The following is a 24,175-nucleotide window of genomic DNA, read 5'->3' on the forward strand; positions in this document are numbered from 1 at the left end:
ACGCGATACGATGAAACAGGAGTTGGAGCAAGCAAAAAATAATCGTAAACTTGAAGTTATGACATACGATATGGAAAACGTTTTGGGTTTAACGAAACTACCAACTAATTTGCTGTATTATTATAAACGGCAGCTTTCACTTTACCATGTAGGATCAACCAACACACCATACTGCTTTATATGGACAGAAAGTATGGCTTGTCGTGGAGTTCAGGAAGTAGGTTCCTGCTTAAAAAAATTTGTTGATAATTATTTGGCTGAAGGAAAAAATCACTAATTTTATGGTCCGACTCGTGCGGTGGGCAAAATAGAAACATAAAATTTTCTTGATGTTGAAAGCTGTCCTAGAAAATCACCCTTCTTTAAAAAGTATTTACTGAAAATATTTGATTTTCGGCCATAACTTCCTTCCAAATGACAGATTTTGGGGAAGTTGAAAGATCGCTAAAATACCAAATACGCTTAAGGGGACGGGTACGTATTTTCGGCTGCAATGCTATTCAAATGGGTATGTATTCATTTTTTTTGAATCCTGAGAAAACTAATAAGTATTTTTGAAAATTTTTAACGCAGAATGAAAGATTACGTTATTAGTGAGGGCCGAAAGTCCCCGAGAACTTCTATAATGTTTATGTTAATAAGTTACAGAAGTGAAAAACTAAGAGAAAATTTAGTGTGATTTTTAATTTCAAATATCTCATTCAAAATAAACTTTTTATTTATTCTAAGAGACTTTCGGCCCTCGGTAATAATTTAGTCTTTCATTCTGCGTCTAAATTTTTTAAAAGTATTTATTAGTTTTTTCATGATTTGAAAAAAATGGACACCATGTCCGTGGTAATATTCTCCAAATCCAGCTTTGTCTTACAACCCACCCAGTCCAATAGAATATTGTCAGCATATTGTCAGTCAGACACTGACAATCAATGACAATTTTAAATATTTGACATGGCATCGGGAATATTTTGAGTTGTTGATTAAATAATATTGATAGTGTATTTGATAAATAATTGATGTAAGACGTGAACTTAATAAAAAGTTATTTATTGTGTATTATTTGTGGAAGATCCAAGCAGAGAATACATCAGGATAATATATTCTGTGATCCAAGTATTTTGTGGTTAAATATGTTCAAAATTGTAAGCGTTCCATAGTAACAATATATTATTAAAAAATCACTTTAACACTTTCCCTCTCTTCTCAACTGAGTATTAGTTTTTGTTGTACATATAAATTAATACAATCACTGAATACATAGTTAGTGAAAAAATTATCACATTTATTAACTGAATAAATAATTTGCAATTATACAAATAACAGTTATCCAAGAACATTCAAAAGCCATCTCTTTAACCCGCCAGTGGTCGCTATATGAGATTTTCTCTCACGGTTTCAGAAAATTGCGCACAACTTTTCTTTTGGGAAATTATACGCGCTGTAGTCCTTCTAGTCTCCTAACTATCCTCCCTCGACAATCTAATAGACTCGTCCGCTCAAATAGTGACTCAGTTTACTTAGTATCACCATATTGTTGTCAGTGCGCTTCATGTGAGAGATTCTCTCATCAAGCGACCACCTACGTCACCGACTGTGTATAAAAATTAATTTTATTTTTCCCCTTAAAACCTAAAATAATATCCTTTTATGATGATAAAAGGAGCCGTGGATGTGGTTGATGATATGAAAATCCTATATTCTGTTTTATGGGTTAGTTGTAGATGGTCACTTATCATATATTTTTCAATGTTAAATATTGGCGGCATCAATAGTCACATTTTATATAAGATAATAATAATAAAACAGAAAAACGTCGTGTCTTTTTAAAGCAAATGGCTTTATCGTTGATGAAACCTCATCTTTTTTGTAAAATTTTGTAAAGAAAGGCAAAAGTTGGATACGTGAGAGAACATCTCACGCGCGACCACTCGCGTAACAACCTTCTAGCGACCAATGCCGGGTTAAGTTAATGATGACATTTTCAAGTACAATGACATTCTAGTAATGTTTACATATCCATATCAGTGTGAATTTTACTACACGTAATTTGCCGTGTAAAGACAGAAAGAAGCACTGTTTAGTATTCAGGTTATGGTACAGAGATGCAGAGATGTCGGACATCCGGTTTATATGTGTCTCATTGACTTTGAGAAGGCCTTTGATCGGGTAAAACATACGGAAATGATTGCTATTCTTCAGAAAGTGGGTATTGATGATAAGGACCTACGCATTATCAAAAATCTTTACTGGCATCAACGTGCAAACATCAGGATTGGCTGGGACACGTCTGAAGAACTTCAGATACGAAGAGGAGTAAGGCAGGGCTGCATTTTGTCCCCACTAATATTTAACATCTATTCTGAGTTTGTTTTCAATAAAGCAGTGGATAATGCTCAATGTGGTATCAAAATGAATGGCGTCAATATTAATAATTTGAGATATGCGGATGACACGGTGTTAATTGCGAGCAATTATGAAGAACTTCAACATCTGATTAATAGGATTACCACAACGTGTGATGAATATGGACTCAAGCTAAACACCGCAAAGACCAAGGTGATGGTTGTCAGTAAGACGCCAATACAACCGGAAGTAGTAACAGCTTATGGTGAACAATTAGAGAGAACTAACAGTATCACCTACCTTGGTTGTAATCTAAATGAGAACTGGGACATGAGCAAAGAAATTAGAATACGTATAGAGAAGGCCAGAGCTGCATTCTTTAAGATAAAGAAACTTTTATGTGGAAACAACATTACTTTGAATCTTAAAATTAGATTAGTGAGATGTTATGTGTTCTCTACTCTTTTGTACGGTGTCGAAGGTTGGACTTTAACAGATACTCTTCTCAAGAAATTGGAAGCCTTTGAAATTTGAGTATACCGAAGAATCCTACGAATAAGTTGGGTGGATAGAGTTCGTAACGAAGTTGTTTTGCACCGGATGGGAAAAGTCACAGAAGTCGTCAGAACAGTTAAAAATCGAAAACTTGAATATTTTGGCCATGTTATGCGACACCCAGAGAGATATAATATACTCCATTTAATAATACAAGGCAAGGTAGACGGAAGAAGAGGGCCAGGTCGAAGAAGAACGTCATGGCTTAAAAACCTGAGAGAATGGTATAACAGATCCTCTGCATCCCTTTTCCGAGCTGCCGTTAACAACGTTGCTATAGCCAATTTGATAGCCAACGTTCGATAATCGAGCACGGCACATGAAGAAGAAGAAAGACAGAAAAAGTAGGGATAGCCGTAAAATATTTGCGAATTATGTACCCATGGCCTTAATGAATTTAAATCTTAGAGAATAAATCTTAGAGAATCGTTCTAAGGAAAAGAAGTTCTTTGCATGTGAAATGACGAAGGATGACTTATTTGGCACTTCACAAATTGAAAAATCTATAACTAACAGAAAAACAAATATTAACAACGAAAAAATCAGTTGGCTTAAAACTAGAGTAATAATGTTAGATAAAGACCATTCTCAGTTCATTTTTATGAAATATTCTCACAAAGAGAGTGAAGAATTTAAAGAAATAAATATAAAAAAGGTTAGCAAAGGTAGACCTCCTGATAATAATAACAGTTTTTTTGTATCCAAACTTTTGAAACTCTATCCAGACGGGAAGGTATTTTCACAAAAGAAAATTTCTGATCTTAAAACGTTGATGTCGTTAGTACCAAATGATGTAAAACATTTTTATACAAATTTAAGAGGTGCGAATTTTGAAGATGACGTAGAAGGATTTGGCTAAACTATTAATTTTGAAGTGGAAATGCTTAATGAATGTTGATATGTTATTAAAAAAAGGTTATAATTGAATGGTGCGAACAACTTATTAATGTTCTGTTATGTAATAAAACGATCCAAGTAAACAGTATTTTTTATATAAAAAGATCCAAATCCTAAAAGTAGCATTTAAACAGATTCACATATATTACTTAGATTTTATCAAAAAAAAAAAACAACCGCCATTTCATACTACAAAAAAGAGAAAAACTATTTTATTATATTTTTTTATGTAGGACAAATTATAATAGGACTAAACTCAATTTTTCCCCTTAAAAAATTGAGAAACTTAAAAATTATGAAATGTCGATTTTTAAAATAGTTTTTAATCTTAATTCACTCAAAACTGCAAAATGGCTGTTGGTACCTTTTACATAAGCGCTATCCAAGTGATGATTTCAACAATTTTGACCGGTTTAGAATGTAAATTTTTGAAAAAAAGATATAAATTAAAATAATCAGCATTTTTGAAATTATCGTAATTTTCATATTCTTTTAATAATAACTCTAAAAATACTCGATATACTCAAAAATCACATATAACCCAATTTTAGTTTTTTCCGCATCAAATGTTTTACCTGTTTTACTATTTCCGTAGGGTAAAAAATACCCTAGATAGAAACGGTTAAAACCTAAATTTTGCTGCGAGAACCGTGTAACAGGGGCCATTTAACCTTTTATTTTTAAAAAAGTAAGGAGCCTAAAAGATTAAATTTAACGGGTTTTAATAGCTCCTAGAATTAACTTTCAAATGGTTTTTAGGTGAATCTGATATCGTAAAAATTAACGGAGTTATTAAAAAAAAACAATAACATTTTTTGGAAAAGTTTTCAATATAAATTTTGAAACATTTCGGAATCATAAATTTTAATGCTGTCAACTTGTTCGGAGGCTCATTTGATAGATAAGTACTAAGTACTTTGACAAATGTTTAATAAATTTATGTTATAAAATGCATTGTTTTCCAGTTATTTAAGCTTGAATACTTAGTTTTGAGTACTCCCAATTTGGCCGAAAAAAATAAATATTCAATTACCTATAACTCACTTTTGTTTAACCCTCGTAAGGCGGTGCTTAGATTCTTACATTCTAACATAAACAACGGTGCGGGGTGCATTTGCACCCCATCTGTTTATCCATTTTTTTTATACGTGAACGTTGGGGAAATTAATTTGAAAGATATGTAATTAGAACTTATTTATTATAGTTAGAAATATAATTTTACAAAAAAAGTACTCATTTCTTCTTAAAAAAAACATTATCGTCGCAAAACAAACACATGAAATTTTTCACAGAATGAGTAACACAAAGTTTTTACACACAATACAGTTATGCCGGGACTTTCGGTCTTTTTTCTCTGACATAAGTAACACCGACCTTGTCCCGTAGCTCTGTTAGCTCCAGGTGGAATATCAGAAACATCTAATTCAGGATACGATGTTTTCATCATTTGCACTCAAAAGTCATTTTTTCAAAAAAGCATGTAAACACAAAGAGTATTAAATGCTGTAATCGGTGGAATACGTTTAGAATCGAATTGAATATGAATAAAAAAATGGACAAAAATCAAAAAAATTTATTAAAAAAGATAGGTGAGAAGAACGAGGTATGTTAACCCTCGTAACGCACCGCCTTACGAGGGTTAACATTATAAGGTTTTCCTAGTAGGGAATTTATTTTATTTTTTATTAGCTTCAATTTTGGTAATAATAAGTTTTTTGTGAAAACTTACAGTTTTTGAGTTATTTATGAAAAATTGTTTAAAAACATGTATTTTTCTCACGAAAAATTAAAATTTTTAATCTTTAATAACTCAAAAAGTTTTGATTTATGTTAATAACTTTATAAAACAAATTTTGCTTAGAATATTTGTCCCTCTATCAAATAATGGGGTTACTTTTAATAAAATAATTTTCACCCCCGAGAAGGGGTGGCATCCACCCCAGGGTAAAAGCGCAAGTTTACACCATGTCACCTATGTTCTTTGAGATATCCTCTTACTACTCACTAATTTTCATGCAATTCTATGGAGGTTCAACGAAATTGGAAGTATGTAATAGCTCATATCCACCTTCAGCGACTGCACTAGTGGCAATTTTAATAAATTTAATACAATACATAAAAATAGATAATATCAGAACATAAATTTCCTTTCTTAATTACCAACGAATGTATAGAAGTACTATTTATACATATACATTAGCTGATAATTTAGAGAGGAAACTTTTCATTGGAATTTTTGCGTATATTTCCTATTTTTAAGAGAGTCATAACTTTAGTTTTTTGTTTTTACTAATTGTAATAGAAAAAGAACAATACAATAAAAATATAAAGATTAAAGCAATCAAAATAGTCGAATATAATGAGAAACAAAAAGAAGCAAAAGGAAAGTCAACGGAAAGGAAACTAGTAATACAAGTGAACAAAATAAAAATGGATAGCATTTGACTCCCTAAAAATTTTAGCTATCCTTAATGCCCTAAGCAACAATAGAGTTGATGACCCATATATAAAAAGCATTAGGTATATTATATGTACCTACATGACAATGCAAAATCGCAAGTAAAAACAGAAGGAAAAACAGTAAAGATAACTACAGAGAGGGGAAAGACAAGGATTCTACCTCATCCAAGCTAATTACTTTAGTTCTAGAAAATATGTTTCTAGCTTCTGTAAATAAAGGAGTGACCTTAGATGGCGAAAAATTGAACCATTAGACCTTGATCCCGCGTACCAAAAAAAAGTTGATTAATATAATAATAGCAAGCTGAAAATTTGTCAATAGCTTAACGTTATCTAGTCGGACAATCTTTGATGTATGGAACACTGGAACAGGGGAAGTTTTAATTGTGGAACAGGTTAAAAATTTGAAACGTCAGACTCTCATGCAAAAATCAGACTGGTGTTTATCACCAGCTGGGCATTTTAATGAGTGGAACACGAAGAACATGTCAAATGGCAGGAATCATGTTGGTTAGTGATATCAGTCTGATTTTTGCATGAAAGGGTACCAAATCAATTGGATGTTCTGTCCGACAAAATATATTGGACGTTTTCGTAATCTGACGTTCCAAATTTTTAAACTGTTCCACAATTAAAACTTCCCCTGTTCCACTGTTCCCGTACATCAATGTTTGTCCGACTGGACACCGTTAAGCTATTAATAAATTTTCAGCTTGCTATTAATCAACTTTTTTTTTGGTACGCGGGATCCAGGTCTATATCTGAGATTGGCCGATGATATCGCGTTAATAGCAAAGACAGAGAAGAACTGCAGGAATTCCAATTAGACATAAATACAAAATCGAAAGAAATAGGATTAAATATAAACATAGCAAAAACTAAATTATCTAACAAACGAATCTCCAGGTATAACTGAAGCTATAACTGTGGAAAATAACAATATAAACTAAAATCACAATAAAGATCAACGATCAACGTAAATCATGATTTACAATGTATAAACTGTAAATCATTATTTGGGATTTACAATGTATATATGTTACAGTTCAAGTTGATTCTCAATTAGAGTTGAGTATTTCTAGTTCGAAGAGTTGATTTAAAAAATTTAATTAAACTTTTACTAGTTGAAGTAGACTCTTCCTAACCCTTGTTAGTAAAAGTAGATCGCGGGAAAAATAGTATCAACTCTTACTAGTTTGAGTTGACTTAGTCTAGTCGCAACATAGGGGGTCCCGTGGGCACTTTTAGGTCGCCGTGATTTGATGGTGGTATTATAGGTTTTTTGGGTCGCTGAATCCAATGGAAGTGGTCTGGAAGCACAAATGTGGTACGTTTAATTGTCATTAAAAATTATGGTAAAATTAGGTGTTTTTCAGGAATTATCAGAAGCCCTGTAAATAAATTGATAGTGTTAAGGTCTTCTCTGATGTATTTTATTTACAGCAAGTTTGTAGTCTTTTTCATAGTATTCTTATACGCTAAATCGATTGTCACTAGTCGTGATAGCTTAAACCACGTTCCGACTTTGTTATTAATAAATTATTGCAAAAATAACGGTTTATAGTACGTTTACTCACGGTTTTTGCTCTAAATTTTAAAAAACCACCTGGAATGACACGAATTTGGGCCTGCACGTAGCTAACATGTCAAACAAGACAAATGATATTGTGCCGATGTGTGCTTTTACCGTGGGGGTGTGTTTTACCCCGTTTCGGGGTTAAAAAAAGAGACATTTTAAATATGTCCAGAATTGGATAAACTGATTAATTCTAAGCAACTTTTGTTCTATACAGTTTTTTCACTAAGTCAATACTTTTCAAGTTATTTGCGAGTGAATATGTTCATTTTTCAACTAACTCAAAAGGAATTGACTTAGTGAAAAAATTGTATAGAACAAAAGTTGCTTAGAATTAATCAGCTTATCCACTTTCGGACCTATTTTAAAGGTTTCTTTTTTCAACCCACAACAAGGGGTGAAACTTACCCCCATGGTAAAAGCAGACGTCGGCACAATATCACTTGTTTTGTTTGACATGTTAGCTAGGTGTATGCCAAATTTCATGTCAATCCAAGTGGTTTTTTAAAATTTAGAGCAAAAATGGTGAGTGAACGTATTATAAACCGTTATTTTTGAAATAATTTATTAATACCAAAGTCGGAACGTGGTTTAAACTGTCACGACTAGTGGCAATCGATTTAGCGTATAAAAATCAAGCGCGGCTCCTCCTTAGGGTCAATTGGTCAATGACCCCCCTAAAATAATCTCATAAAAATACCAATTTTATTAAAAATATCTTTTATCTAAAACTTCACTCTGAAATATAAAATTCTCTCTCAGCAGTCTGCATTGGCAAAACAAATATAATAGATATAATAACGTCGCGCCTCGCGCTATACACAAGCCCGTGGCTGGGCCGTATTTTAAATTGTCTATATACAGTTCTTATGGCTTATGGACAAATGCATGTAAAATAGAAAAGAGACGGCAGATAGCAATTTCGTGGGCGAGAGTGGGAGTGACCTTTCCGTCGTATACCTCTAGTAGAGTCGACGGCCTCACGTTTAGTTAGTTACCGTCTGCTGACCGCACTTCACGGCAGGTCTATATCGATCGCGGCGTATTTGCGTAATTTATTTTGTTTTGTTGGATTTTTTTGTGATTGTAACAAAAACAAGATGAGTGTTGTTGACGAAATAATTGCCTTAAAATCTGCTGGAACACTAAATTATGAACGGCGGCTTGAGAAAAAAGAAAGTGGTCGACCAAAACCAAACATGAATTTAAAACAAACAACAAAGGATAGGGGTAAGGACATTCAAAGATATTTTAAAGAATCAATGTACAATTTGTGTGATTGGATTTGTGGCTGCAGTGTGAGAAATGCATTTTTTTGCTATCCGTGTTTACTGTTTTCGAATGACGCTGTATGGGCGAAAAATGGAGTAACTGACATTAAGCATTTAAAAGTGAAAATTACAAAACATGCCTCTTCAACTACTCATATAAATTCATCAATGAGTTACGCAAGTTTAGGACGTGTTAACATAAGACAGCAACTTGATAGTGTATATCGTAAATCTGTGCATGACTTTAATGAATTGGTATCTAAAAATAGGTATATTTTAAACAAACTAATCGACTGTGTAAAATTTTGTGGAGTTTTCGAAATTGCATTGCGCGGTCATGACGAAAGTGACAGCTCCAATAATCGTGGAATTTTTCTGGGCCTTATCGATTTTGTTTCTGAACTGGATTTAATGTTTAAAGAACACATTGAAAAAAGTACAGTATTTAAAGGAACATCGAAAACAATTCAGAACGATATTTTAGAATCAATGTTAGCCATTGTGCATACTCATATCATGAAGGAGATTGGCCAGACAAATTTTGTGGCCATTCAAGTAGATGAGACCACAGACAGCTCCAATAAAACGCAGATGATTATCATATTGCGATATGTATTAACTGGTATTGTACATGAAAGATTTTGGAAATTTGTTAACCCCCTAGGTACTACAGCACAACATTTAACTAATGTAATATTGGAAGAACTTCAATTATTAAAAATTAATGAAGCACCTGAAAAATTGATTGCCCAAAGTTACGATGGTGCATCAGTCATGAGCGGTAAACTGGGAGGAGTACAAACAAAAATTAAAGAAATATACCCAAATGCACACTTCATTCACTGCTATGCCCATCAATTTAATCTTATCCTCCAAAAAGCGGCGAGTCAACACAAACCGATAAAAATATTTTTTGCAAATTTACACGGATTTTCGTCCTTTTTCGGCCGATCTCCAAAACGTACGATGGTTCTGGATAGAGTGGTTAAAGTAAGGCTACCTAAAGCTGCGCCTACTCGATGGGCTTTCAATACAAAATGTGTTGAAATTGTATACACTTATAAAGATGATTTAAAATCTTGCTTAGAGGAAATTATTGATGAGGAGCAAGATGGTAACAATATAAATCAAGCAACTGGTTTAAAAAGACATTTGGAAGATGAGCATTTTTTATTTTGGTTAAATTTTTTCCATAAAATAATGCCCCATGTTGATATATTGTTTAAACAATTGCAAATGCGAGACATTGATGTTATATCTGTCAAAAATTGTATCCTGTCTTTTAACAACAATATCCAAATAATTAGAAATACTATTTTGGAATCAGAAGTACCAAGCACATCAACAGCAAAAAAAAGAAAAACTACTGCAGAGGATCCAAAGCGACGAACTGCACTTGAAATTTGTGATATTATTATATCTGAAATAAATCACAGGTTTAGTTTCAATGATCATCTCATGATTTCACAGTTATTCTACATAGAGAAATTTGAAGCATACACTACCAACTTTCCGCAAAATATTTTAAAAATGGTGACGGCTAATTATCCCACAGTGAATATTTCCAAACTAAAATCGGAACTTGAAGTCTTATATTGTCGTGAGGATTTTCGCAATAGTGCTGGTGCAGTAGCCATACTTCAGCTTTTTATTAACATGAATTTGTCTGAAACATTTTCTGAAGCAGTGAAGTTATTAAATATTTTGTGCACACTCCCTATGACAACCGTGGAAAGTGAGAGATGTTTTTCTACTTTAAAAAGAGTAAAAACATTCCTGCGTAATACGATGGGACAACCTAGACTTAGTGCCTTGTCTATGCTGAGCATCGAGAAAACGCTTGTCAAGAGCATTCCAAATTTCAATGAGAAGGTCATAGACTATTTTGCAGAACTAAAGGATAGAAGAATTGACTTAAAATATAAAAATATTTAAAGTAAGTTTCGTTTTAATAAATTTACAATTTATTATACTATAAATATTCCTATCTATATATCAGTCAATAACCTGTTCATACCATTTTTCCTATATTTTTTAAAAGATTTACTCTAAAAAAAGACAAATTTAATTTTCGGAAAACTAGGGTAAATAGTATTGAGTTTTATCTAAGTCTGTATTTTTTATCTAAAATATAAATGCTAAAAGATCTTTTAAATACTTTAAAAAATCAACAGTTTGAAGTTTTCAAACCAAAATGACCCCCCTGAAGATTGACCCACGAGCCGCCGCTGATAAAAATACTATGAAAAAGACTACAAACTTGCTGTAACTAGCGCATTTCGATCTTTTCAGCGAATAAACAATTATTTTGTTATTAACAAAATAAGAACATATTTTGAGTAATCGCGACTAGTCCCATTCGATTCAGCGACCAAAAATACATCAGAGAAGACATTAACACTATCAATTTATTTACAGGGCTTCTAATAATTCCTGAAAAACACCTAATTTTACCATAATTTGTTAATAACAATTAAACGCACCACATTTGGGCTTCCAGACCACTTCCATTGGATTCAGCGACCCAAGAAACCTATAATACCACCATCAAATCGCGGCGACCTAAAAGTGCCCACGGGACCCCTATGTTGCGACTAGAGTAACTGTTTCAGGACCGATTCAGTAAATGTAGATTATACGAGTATAATCTCACGTGCTTTTTTGATGAGTGTTCGTCGTTCGTCTCTTTGTTTTGACCGTTTCAACTACTTATCACGATTTGAACATATCCAGTAACATTTAATTTCTACAATCGGTTGTTTGTGTGAATCAACCCTTACTAAATGGCATTGGGAAGAGTATACTTTTTCTAGTTGAAGGTTGAAGTCTACTTTTAATAGTAACTGTTGAATAAAAATCTTCATTTTATATTTTTATAATCAATTTTTACTAAAACCAGCCGTTTGAGTTAACTCGAACTAGGAAGAGTCAACTCCAACTGGATAATCTACTTGAACTGTAACATATACATTGTAAATTATGATTTGGAAGTGCTCCTTGTAACATTCAACATGTCTTGGTTTGCTTATTTTAGTGCATCTTTATTGTGATTTATCGAACTACTCAAGCTTAGTCTGGAGACTGACTTAAATAGAAGATGATACTTAGCATGGGCAACATTTGGAAGATTACAAACAATATTCAAATCAAACTTACTAAATATAGATAAATCATATAAAAACAGTAGCCTAAAGAACCACGATACATTTTTCATTGCCTAGGTACTAACTTTTTAATCTTAATAGTGCAGGTTTAAATTACAATAATTTAAATAGTAGTCCAAGAACCGAAGCTTTTCAGCTGGCAATTTTTACAGAATGGATCGATTTGCTTGAAAATTTGAGAATAGGTAGTGAATAGTCCAAGGATCAAAATCTATATGATGCCGAAAGTCGCTTTTACCATGGGGTGGTTGCCACCCCACCTTGTGGGTGAAAATTTTTTATTATATTTTGACCGCAGGAGTTGATAAAAACATTCATTTTAAACAAAAAATGTTCTATTCATTTTTTTGATAAAATTAATATTTTTCGATTCACTCGCTATCGAAAGTGTTAGTTTTATATCGAAAAAATCAATGTAGATTACTTTGACTATAGGTGAAATTTTGTTCTATGATTAAAATAAAAAACATAGATAAGACTATTTAGTGGCATTAATGTAGTTTTTACTTACGGAAAAAATCTAACAAGATAGAACTTTTTGTTATCAAGAAATGTATAATACATATAAAATAATATAATGTATAATGATTAACATATCACAAAATTCTACTTAAGGTGAAACAGTAGCGATCAACAGGTAGCGAAAACGCGTTCCAAGATTGCGACTGTAATTTTGAATATCTTTTGGAGATATTTGGCACACGTATTCGTAATATAATAAAGAATGGCGGTACAGAGCCCAATCTGAAAAATATATTAATATGTGGAAATTACTCTGTAATTAAATACAATATTAAAAAAACGAGCCTGTACCGCCATTAAAAAGAACAAAAAAATACACTTTCTTCAAATAAACTTTTTTATCCGATGCCTAGATTTTGTGTCATTTTGGAACTACTAATGAAATAAAAAAATTTAGTAGTTCCAAAATGACACAAAATCTAAGCATCGGATAAAAAAGTTTATTTGAAGAAAGTGTATTTTTTTGTTCTTCTCAATGGCGGTACAGGCTCGTTTTTTTAATATTGTATTTAAATACAGAGTAATTTCCACATATTAATATATTTTTCAAATTGGTCTCTGTACCGCAATTGCTACTGTTTCCTCTTAAAAAATGGGTGCTTAATTTTTATTAAACAAATTAACTGCAAAGTTAGTCGCGTTTTTAAATACCTACAAAAATATTAGTTTTAGAAAAAATAGACCTGGTCCTGGAAAAATACAGAAAATTTTACACAAATCCACATTACAGATTTTCCATTATTTCGCAAACATTGTTCTGTAACTTTTTCTACGCATTTCTAGGTATAGTACATTCTTTCACGGATTTTGCTTGAAATTTGGCATACGCATAGCTAACATGTCAAAGAAAAAAAGTGATATGGTGCCGATGTGTGCTTTTGCCCTAGGGGCGAGTTTCACCCCATCTCGGGGGTGAAAAAATATATGTCCAAGATAAGTCCCGAAATGGATAAACTGACTGATTTTAAGCAACTTTTGTTCTATAGAGTTTTTTCTCCAAATCAATACTTTTCGAGTAATTTGCAAATGAATATGTTCATTTTTCAACAAAATAACCACGTTTTTAGACGGTTTTTCGCAAATAACTCAAAACCTAGGCATTTTGTCAAAAAAAATATTCTTACCAAAACTATAGCCTATAAAAAAGTGAAAAAAAAACGGGGTATATATTAGGTCTCTATACCCAGCAAAAGCAGAGTTATAGCTAATGAAAAATAGGTTCATATTCGAAAAATTCCAAATAGAATAATTCAATGTGAAATATTCAAATAATGAAGCATTCTTGGGGAAAACACATTACAACTTTTTTAAAGCGTTTAAAAAAGCTTTATTTCTCTTTTTATAAAAAAAAATTCTAGCATCAAATGTAACCAAGTTACGCTCAAAATAAAGTTGGTCACTTTTGTTTTGGCAAAAAAAAAAATCAGGAAGATCACTCCCCAATTAGCAACATAAATGAAATTAATCGTTACCGCTTCACAAGTTATTTTACTTATGTTTTGTTTATATGATCTGTAAGTTTCATCGATTCAAAGTGCTTATTTTTGAGAAAAATTAGTTTTAAAGTAAAATTTTTAAAAATTTTAATTTTGAAAAAAATGCTTTTTTTCAAAATAACTTAAAAATTTTTAAAGGTACCAAAAATCTTAAAAAATAAAAAAGTCGGTTTTACTTTTTTGAATTTTTTGTATTGTTTTGTTTTTCTGTAAGACAAAAATTGGTTAAGATTCGGTGTTTCTAAATTTGCATACACTCATGATAAGTAACTCGTTCAAGCCCTTTTAACTACAGCTCATGAATTAAGTTCATTTGAAATGCTAATTAGGGGGTGATTTTCCCGATTTCTTACCAAAAAAAGGACCAACTTTATTTTGAGCGTAACTTGTTTACTTTTGATGCTAAAATTTTTTTTAAAAACAAAAATAAGCATTTTTTAAACACTTTAAAAAAGTTAAAATGAGTTTTGCCCAAAAAAGTGCTTCGTTTTTTGGTTATGGCACGTTAAAATATTCGATTTGGAATTTGACGAATATGAACCTATTTTTCATTAGCTATAACTCTGCTTCTACTAGGTATAGTGACCTAATATATACACGATGTTTTTCACTTTTTACGTGCTATATTTTTGATACGAATTTAGTTATTTTATCCATTTCCGGACTTATTTGGAACATATATTTTTCACCTCCAAAAGGGGATGAAACTCGTTAATAAAGTTTTATATCTGATGATTGCATCTTAGATTTTAGACTATGCAGAGCATTTTATAAAGAATATTTTTTTATAAAGTTAATAATAAAAAAAGTTTTCCATATTATGGTTTCAACTTACCTATTGAATGGGACCTATTGCATGTGTATATGTCAAATTTTGAAAAAGCATATCTTATTTAAAGATAGTCCTAGACTTTTTTATAATACACCATTTTAAAATAAAGAGAATAACCTTTCTTTTTTTATTGAAGTTGTACTTCTTTACGCGCGATATGAGGGTGAATTTTAATAGGATTAAAACGTTTGATCCCAGCGCAGTCGCATTACAACTTTGTTCTGATTGGATGTTCAAATGACATGACAAAAATTATCCAATATGGCAGCTGTGGCACAGCTGTGGGACTGTGGTTTGGTTATGTATGGTTGTTGCGTTTTAAAATTTGTAGGAAGAGAAACAACAAACAAAAAGTTAGTTAATGTTTATACTGCCTTTTTAAATAGTTTTCATATTATATTTTTGGACTTATTAACATAGAAGAGATGATTGTTGCATGCCAATGTGAAAGCCCATCAAACTGTGACTAGTATGAGTGCCGCAAAATTACTGATAAAAAACCTATTAGCTCGAAGGCGTAGAGAACTATGGATAACAACAATCAACCGGGACGATCTACGATCTCGCTTATTCAAAGCTAAAGAATCTTACACTGGTAAGTGTTTTAAAAATAGTTGATCAAATTTTGTTATGATATTTGAACATAGCCACTTTGCACGATGCAAGTGATTGCGAAATTTATTAGTCGTTATACGGGCTCTGATTGGGTGTTGAAATGATCTGTCAATAATAAATAATTGTTCAATATGAAGGTAAACAAATGTATAATATATTAGTTTTATTGTTGTGAGGACAGAAACAAAAAAGTTTATAATTGTAGTGATTTTTAAATAGTTTTTAAAGCAACAGGTACGTAATAATTGTAAATGTATCATAGGTACCTACCTATTTGAACCTACCAAAATACATAGTATGTAATACTTTTATAATTTTAACTATTTAGAATGGGAAATAAGCCACAATATTATTAAAAAATGATTTTTATTAACGTTTCGACGCCCAAATCGGGTGCCGTTGTCAAAATACAAAATACTATTGATAATACAAAATACAATAGTATTTTGTATTTTGACAACGGCACCCGATTTGGGCGTCGAAACGTTAATAAAAATCATTTTTTAATAATATTGTGGCTTATTTCCCATTCTAAATAGTTAAAATTGTAAAAATGCCACAAGAAAATAGCTTCAGAACAACATTAATACTTTTATGTACATAATTTGATTACCATCAAAATTTCTATCAATATTCACCTAACATATTGTTTTCTTACTCTATGTTTTGTTGTATTTTTTCAATTCTAAATCATTTCAATTCAAAATCAAAATAATTTGATTTACATAATTCAAGAATGTCAAAAGTTTAATCCGTTTAGTTAGTCGATCTTCGCACATAATGACACACTGTCTCCGTGGCGAAGCATTTAATGCGAGTGAACCCCAATACAACGCCAATACCAGCCGCGCTGGTAAGTTGGTTCGAATCCCAATAGAAACTTTTATTTTTTTATTTTTGAAGATATCCTTCTTTAGCGGCGAATCGATTGAGGGTGAAATTTGATTGATCCCCGACAGTGTGCATGCGCACACCGACAGTATGGTATTAGTGGTTATACGGGCTCTGATTGGGTGTTGAAATTTTGAAATGATCTGTCAATAATTGTTCAATATGGAGATTATCGGTAAACAAAAATATTGTATAATATTAGTTTTTATTGATGTGTGGACAGCAATAAAATCAAATTTATAATTATAGTGACTTTTTAAATAGTTTTGAAAAGCCGCAGGTACGTAATTCTAAATGTTTCAGTTGGAAATACCTAATAGTTTCAATACCTATCTATTTGGAAAATGTAAACAAAATAATGTAGTTACCTATTAGTAGGCAATGCTTTAATTTACGTAATCTGATTACGAAAAAACTTTCTACAAATCTTCATCTCATATATTGTTTTCTTACTCTATATTTTGTTGTATTTTATTTCGACAAAAATCAAACTAATAATTTTATTAAATTCATATAAATTTATGGTGTAAAAGTTTAGTTTGTGTATATTCCCACATGACGTACACGCGAATGTGGTATAGTTTGAAATGCCGTCAGCTTTCGTACGGCGCGGTAGACGTGAAGTGGGTTCGAGCCCCAAACAAGTTATTATTTTTTTATTTTTTTTTATAGATTTTATGAATGTAAGTATATTATTATATAATTTTTGAAGATATTCTTCTTTTTTGAAAGTGGTAGATAAGAAAGTTAGTTTGATTTTTAAATAAAATAAGTACAAATAACCTTTTAAGTATATTTACTTCGTTTAAATTACCTATTATATAATAGAAGAATATCTTCTTACGTGCGTACAAAGTACACACACATTTTTTTTTTATACATTTTATGATTGTAAGTATATTTATTATATAATTTTATTTTCAGAAAATACGTATTTAGTTAAAAAATTTTCCGACAATTAATGTTCAGAAATCATTTGTGGCATTTTTAATGTGTTTGTGTGTTTTATTCTTTTAATATTTTAATTTTTGGCACTGTTTTAATAAAAATGTTTGAGAAGTAGTAAGTATAAATTAGTTTAATATTTAAATAAAATATAAATAAAAAGTATATTTATTTCGTTTATAATCATATAATCATATAGTAGAAGTATAACTTCTTACGTGCGTATAAAGTACACACACATTCTTTTTTGTATAATGTAGGTATATACCCAAATATTCAATAAAAAATTAAAATGAGAAATTTAAAAATAATCATAAAATATATCAAAAATCGTTAAAAGAATAAAACTTTGAACAACCATATTTTTCTTAAAAATAGTCATATATCCTTCTACAATAGACCATTTTAAAGGTAATTGACTTTTCTTCCTATTAAAAATGTACCTCAATCTACGTAGAAAAATGTTACAGAACAATGTTTGAGAGGTAACAAGGAAAATGGGCCAAAATCGCTGTGAGTAGCGAAATTTTTAAAACCATAAATCATAAAGACTTCTACTAAACGTCAGTTTAAAGAGAAAAGATGGAAGTTCTTTTCTGTAAAGCAATGTCTCTAACAATATCCCCGTGGAAAAAAGTTATGGGGAAAAAACAAAAATGCTATCTTTCGTGTTTTTCTGCTTTTCTTTGAATATATTTTTGTAAAAAAATATTTTTGACTTTAAAAAGGTGATATTTCGATAGTAAATTTACCCTGTCAAATTTTTTCTATAGACGTGTTTATGCCAAAAGTACATAGAACTCACCCTAATGCACCCTGTGCCCAGGGACTAATTCACCCCTTTCTTAAAAACGCATCCCTTTAAATGGAAGCACTTCGCGGATTTTTCATATTTAGAGGTGCAGTGACAATTTGAAACAATGAAACCCCGTTAACGTTGTCGTTCCTTTTAGCTCTCTTATTTTGAACATTATCAATAGCCTAATAATGAAATAAATCTTACCTGCAGTTACTGCCCCAACGAAATTGTTAAATACACCAACCTTAATAATCATCTTGTATCACTTGGATCTTCTCAAGTCAAGTATAAAATAAATACATGTCTGGAAAAATGCTCTATTTGGTACAAATACTCGCCTATCCATCTTATCGAATCAACACTATCTGATTATCGAAAATCTATTGTGATTACAATTGCTGACAATAAAATACACACATAATATGCAGTACGTTCTAATTGTTTTCCAACTTCATTTATTGGTCACAGAAATGTAATAAGAAAAAACCAGTTACTGAAATTTAAATTATTATATTCGTATTACCGATTATCTTGTTATACAGGGTGATTTCTGATTCCTCATACCTATAATAAAACAAATATTAAGCTCATATATTTTAGAAAGCGAATTAAAGTTAAATTACAATAAAATATTTATATTGGAGATGATACATATTGAAAAGTAACCAACCTATGTGTCAATAATGAGACTGATATGAAAGACCTCTTAAATATACAGGGTGTAACAAAAAGGCAGGTCATAAATTAAGTCACATATTTTGGGACCAAAAATATTTCGATTGAACCTAACTTACCTTGGCACAAATGTGTATATAAAAAACGTTACAGCCCTTTGAAGTTACGAAATGAAAATAAATTTTTTCCAATTTATCGAAAACTATTAGAGATTTTTTATTGAAAATGGACATGCGGTACTCTTATAGCGGGAATATCTTAAAAAAATAACAGTGAAATTTGTGAACCCCATAACAATTTTATAGGGGTTTTGTTCCCTTAAACCCCCCAAATTTTTTTGTACGTTCCAATTAAATTATTATTGTGATGCCATTAGTTAGACACAATCTTTTTAAAACTTTTTTGCCTCTTAGTACTTTTCTAATAAGCCAGTTTTTATCGAGATATTTTGAACATTTGTAAAAACCACCATATAAGTAAATGGTTAAGTAAGGTTATAGAATATTATTTTCATAATGTTGACATGTCTCTACTTACCCATTTAAAAATGTGTGGTAGATTTTACAAATATTCAAAATATCTCGATAAAAAGTGGCTTATCGAAGAAGTGTTAGAGGCAAAAATTTAGGAACGTTGTGTTTAACTAATGGTATTATTAGACCGGGCTATCGTCGCCCCCGCTAGCGAAATAATTCCGATTCGATTTTTTTTTTCACAAACTTACTCAAAAAGAGGTTCTTATAACATATCCATAGGGTGCCGGGCGGTGCCGTGGTCAAAAAATTTTTTAAACAAATTCACAAAAATAATTTTTTTATTTCAAACAATTTTTTTTTTAGATAATTTGGGTCATTCTGAGCAAAAAAGGTCTATTGTCATTTTGTTCTAAAATGAATTGTTGTCGAGTTATATGCCATTTAAAATTTGAAAAATGCGAAAATGGCCATATGTATAACTCGACAACAATCAATTTCAGAGAAAAATTACAAAACAAATTTTTTGCTCATAACAACCCAAATTATCTAAAAAAAATTATTTTTGTTAATTTGTTTAAAAAAATTGTTTAAACAATTTTTCCACCTACCTCCACCGAAAGTATACTTTTCCGGACCTGATTGTAGGGAGCAAAGTTGTACTTTTCCTCCCTAGGGAGGAAAAGTAAAAGTGACGTCATGGTATTTCATTAATGAAATATAACTTATTGACGCCCTGTACAATATCTATTTTCTATTACGTAAGTATCTATACATTTTAACGTTTATTTATAAAACACCCTGTATTTTGCAGAATGGTAAAAAACAGTATAAATTGTTATTTTGATTTAACAATGTTAACATTAATAATTTGACTTACTTTGACAGTTGACAGTTATATTGTACCAACTTGTTAGTTTTAGTTTTAATAAATTTTGTTGGTTAGTTACATAAATAAATTAAGTAAAAATGAAAAAATGACTTGTTATTTGAGGAAGGTGGACAAATTATATGTATAACATGGGAGTAAAGTGCCTTTTCCTCCCTTGAATGATTACTGCCCTCCGCTACGCGTCGGGCAGTAAACTTCATTCTCGGGAGGAAAAGTAGCACTTTCCTCCCTTGTTATACAAATAGCTATTTCGACCACGGCACCGCCCGGAACCCTATGGATGTGCTGTTAGGACCTCTTTTTGAGTAAGTTTGTGCAAAAATATCTAATCGAAATAGTTCGCTAACGGGGGTGACGGTACAGCCCGGTCTATATAATAATAATTTAATTGGTGTGTACACAAGTATTGGGGGGTTTAAGGGAACAAAATCCCCATAAAATTTTTATGGAGTGCACAAATTTCTCTGAAATTTTATTTTAAAGATGTTCCTGCCATAAGAATGCCACATGCCCATTTTGAATATAAAATCTCTAGCAGTTTTCGATATATTGAAAAAAATCGATTTTCATTTTGTAGCTTTATAAAGAACTATAGCTTTTTTTATGTGCATATTAATTTGTACGTACTAACGTAAGTTAGGTTCATTCAAACTATTTTTGGTCTTGGTTTATGACTTGCCTTTTTGTTACACCCTCTATATTCAAAAATAAGTAATCTGTATCAATAATGCGACTGATATCAAAGACCTCTCCAATATATACTATAATTTTTTAATTAATTGTAAACACATATTTCACAACTTGCACAACTTATCTTACACAGGAATAAATTTGGCTGTTTCTATATAGTTTAATTTATAAATAAAAAAGTGTTCATTGATAACGGCAATTTGCCAAAACATTAGGACAACAGTAAAGTGTTTTATTCATTTTATTGCAGTCTGATAAACCAAAGCAATTCAAACATAATTTGTAGATATACATATAAGTATAAATCAGAAAACCTAAAAAAATATCACCAGATGCACTATTAGTCCATTGAAATGTTACATTTAGTGTGCATTTCTTAGAGGAGTCAATTTTATTTTTTTAATGTGTAGGGGGGTTCAGTAGAAGCTTAAGTTCAAGTTTTTGGGGTTGAGGCCCTTGTCCCCCGGCCGCCATCTTGGAAAAAGAGGTGCAAAGGGCTTTCCCGCTGTATCTCGTAAACTAGCTACCTTACAGAAAATTTAAGTTTACATAAAATGAAGAAAATTAAATTTTATACAATTTTATATGTATTACTTTTTATCGTAAAGTGACCAACAAAAAAGTTATAACCAAAAATAAGAGAGAATTTTGTAAGAAATTTCCTTTTGGAGGTTATAACTTTTTTTACGTTCATTTCACAATAAAATAACATCATAGCGATTTTGTAGAGGATTTTTTAATAAACAATTTTCACTATAAAGTTGTTTAATTTTATTTATTATCTAGGTTTTACAGCGCTCCAAACTTGACCAGATTCTCGAATTCTCGTAGAAAAATAATGCTTTTCTATCTATATGTATATTAGACGAGTAGCATTTACCGTTATGCCAACCACGAAAATCAACTTTAAGGTAAATGATCAATTTTGGTCTATTTTTATGTTTTCGAGGTCGCTGAATCCGAATATGAAGTTTATTTTTATCTGGAGTTGGTGGAACATGTTAAAAAAATAAATTTTATACAAAATTGCCAAAAATCAATTTTGATGATTTTTCAAATTTACCTCGCTGTATCTTTGGTCGCTGTAAATATTTCCTTTTAAAAATTTTACTGTGTCATCTTTGAAGTATGTAGATAACAATGAAATTTGTCCAAAATGTTTAAACACATTAAAAAAGGAGTTGTTAATTTATTAACATTTTGTCATCATATTTCATTAGTTTCATGTTTACTTAAAAAAGTTGAGTGACAAACTTTTTAGTTTATAATTTTAGCCAACACAACAATAAAATATAGATCATGAAGAAGTTTTTTGGAAAATTTTAAGTCAAAATATATAATAGGAAAAAAGTTATGTTACTTCATATACAAGCGGCACACCCCAAAAAACGCTTATATCTCGAGATCCTGACCAAGGTGTGGTGAATGGCTAATTTTTATCATACTTTATGATTTTGATATCAAAAATCGTTTTTTTGCTCTGCTTAAGAATTTTGCATTTTGCGGTTGCGTCATTCTTCTTCTGAAGCGGCGAATTTGTCCTCAAACAACTTCTTGGGCCTTTTCTATATATGCTTAGAGTTATAAGTTTTATAGTGGGAAGAAAGGTCAAAAACAGATTAATAATAGCATAGGAACGTTAAAATCATAATAAATTGTATGAATAAAAAATATATATATATATAGATAGAAAAGTAAGCCTAACTTTTGTTTTTATTGTATCCCTATGAGCATCCGAGAATCTGGTCAAGTTTGGAGCGCTGTAAAACCTATATAAATACATAGAATTAAACAACTTTATAGTGGAAATTGTTCGCTGAAAAAACCCTCTACAAAATTGCTATAATGTTATTTTATTTTAAAATGAACTGAAAAAAAGTTATAACATACAAAAGGAAACTTGTTAAAAAAAATTTACATATTTTTGGTTATATCTTTTTTGTTGGTCACTTGACGATAAAAAGTAATAAAAATAAAATTGTGTAAAATTTAATTTGCAACATTTTATGTTTAATTAGATTTTCTGTAGGGTTGGTAGTTTACGAGATATAGCGCGAAACCCCTTTGCACCATTTCCAAGATGGCGACCGGGGGACAAGGATGGCGACCCCAAAAACTTGAACTTAAGCTTCTACTGATCTCCCCTACACATTAAAGAAATAAAATTGACTCCTCTAAGAAATGCAAGGTACGGCCTAAAAAATGTAACATTTTAATGGACTATATAAAAACCATGCACTCTAAAAATTAACAAACTCCACGTAATTAGACTAGACGATACCAACAACATAGAAGCTTGCTGGGAACAAAAAATGAACATGAATAATCACTGCAGCTCGAAAAAATCTAAGACAACGAACAGTTAAAAATGACTGGAAGACACAAGACATTTTAGATCTAATGGACGTTCTAAGGCAGTACAAATCCCTGAACAGAGACAAATACAGTGACATACATAAAGAAATCTGAAAAATAATTTACCTAAATAGCAAAAGATCGATGCCTACAATGATCGATCCTATTTAGAAATAATTGAACAATAAACATTACTACCTACATAAAAAACTAAAAGAATTAACAGGCAAAAGCACAATTTACAGGCAAAATATATATTACAAGACTGTCACTCTGTGGTTCTGTGGGTGCTGTATGTATTGGAATTGCAGTAGACTGTAAACACAGCTGTTTTACAGTATTTAATGACAAATTGGAAGTACGAATATACTGCATATTTCCCAACATCTTTTCTGGTAATATTATTTGATTCTGCGTGGTGGGTCATGCCCTTACAATCTGCGCCCTAACCTACCATAGACGTACGAATAAAAATAAAATATAACATTAAAAAATGTGAAACTAAATACACTAATGACCTTAACACTCTGTGGCAGAATTTTAAGTGATATTAAATAGCCTGTACCGAAAAATTACATAATAAAATAATTTACTGCAAAAAACAACTCTGGATTACGCAGTTTCTCGACAAAAAATTAAAATCTAGTGATGCATTGCATGCATCATATGGGAATAAAAATTGAAGAAATAGTAACGAATTGGTCGGATATTGTTCGTCCGCTATAAC

At 31.1% G+C, this 24,175-nt stretch overlaps 1 protein-coding gene across 1 annotated transcript in view; it reads right to left on the bottom strand.

Annotated features, from left to right (window-relative positions):
• The window catches only part of LOC126884253 (facilitated trehalose transporter Tret1-like), a 43,690-nt gene extending 19,893 nt beyond the window's left edge, over positions 1 to 23,797 (bottom strand). Inside the window, exons 1-2 of the mRNA XM_050650186.1 lie at positions 23,651 to 23,797; positions 18,568 to 18,927 (exon numbers count right to left, since the gene is read on the bottom strand). Coding sequence (XP_050506143.1) covers positions 18,568 to 18,619 — 52 coding nt within the window. The 5' untranslated portion in view covers positions 18,620 to 18,927; positions 23,651 to 23,797. The remainder of the gene's footprint in view (positions 1 to 18,567; positions 18,928 to 23,650) is intronic.
• Positions 23,798 to 24,175: the final 378 nt, after the last annotated feature.

The sequence above is a fragment of the Diabrotica virgifera genome, chromosome 5, assembly GCF_917563875.1.
Source record: "Diabrotica virgifera virgifera chromosome 5, PGI_DIABVI_V3a".
Taxonomy (NCBI): domain Eukaryota; kingdom Metazoa; phylum Arthropoda; class Insecta; order Coleoptera; family Chrysomelidae; genus Diabrotica; species Diabrotica virgifera.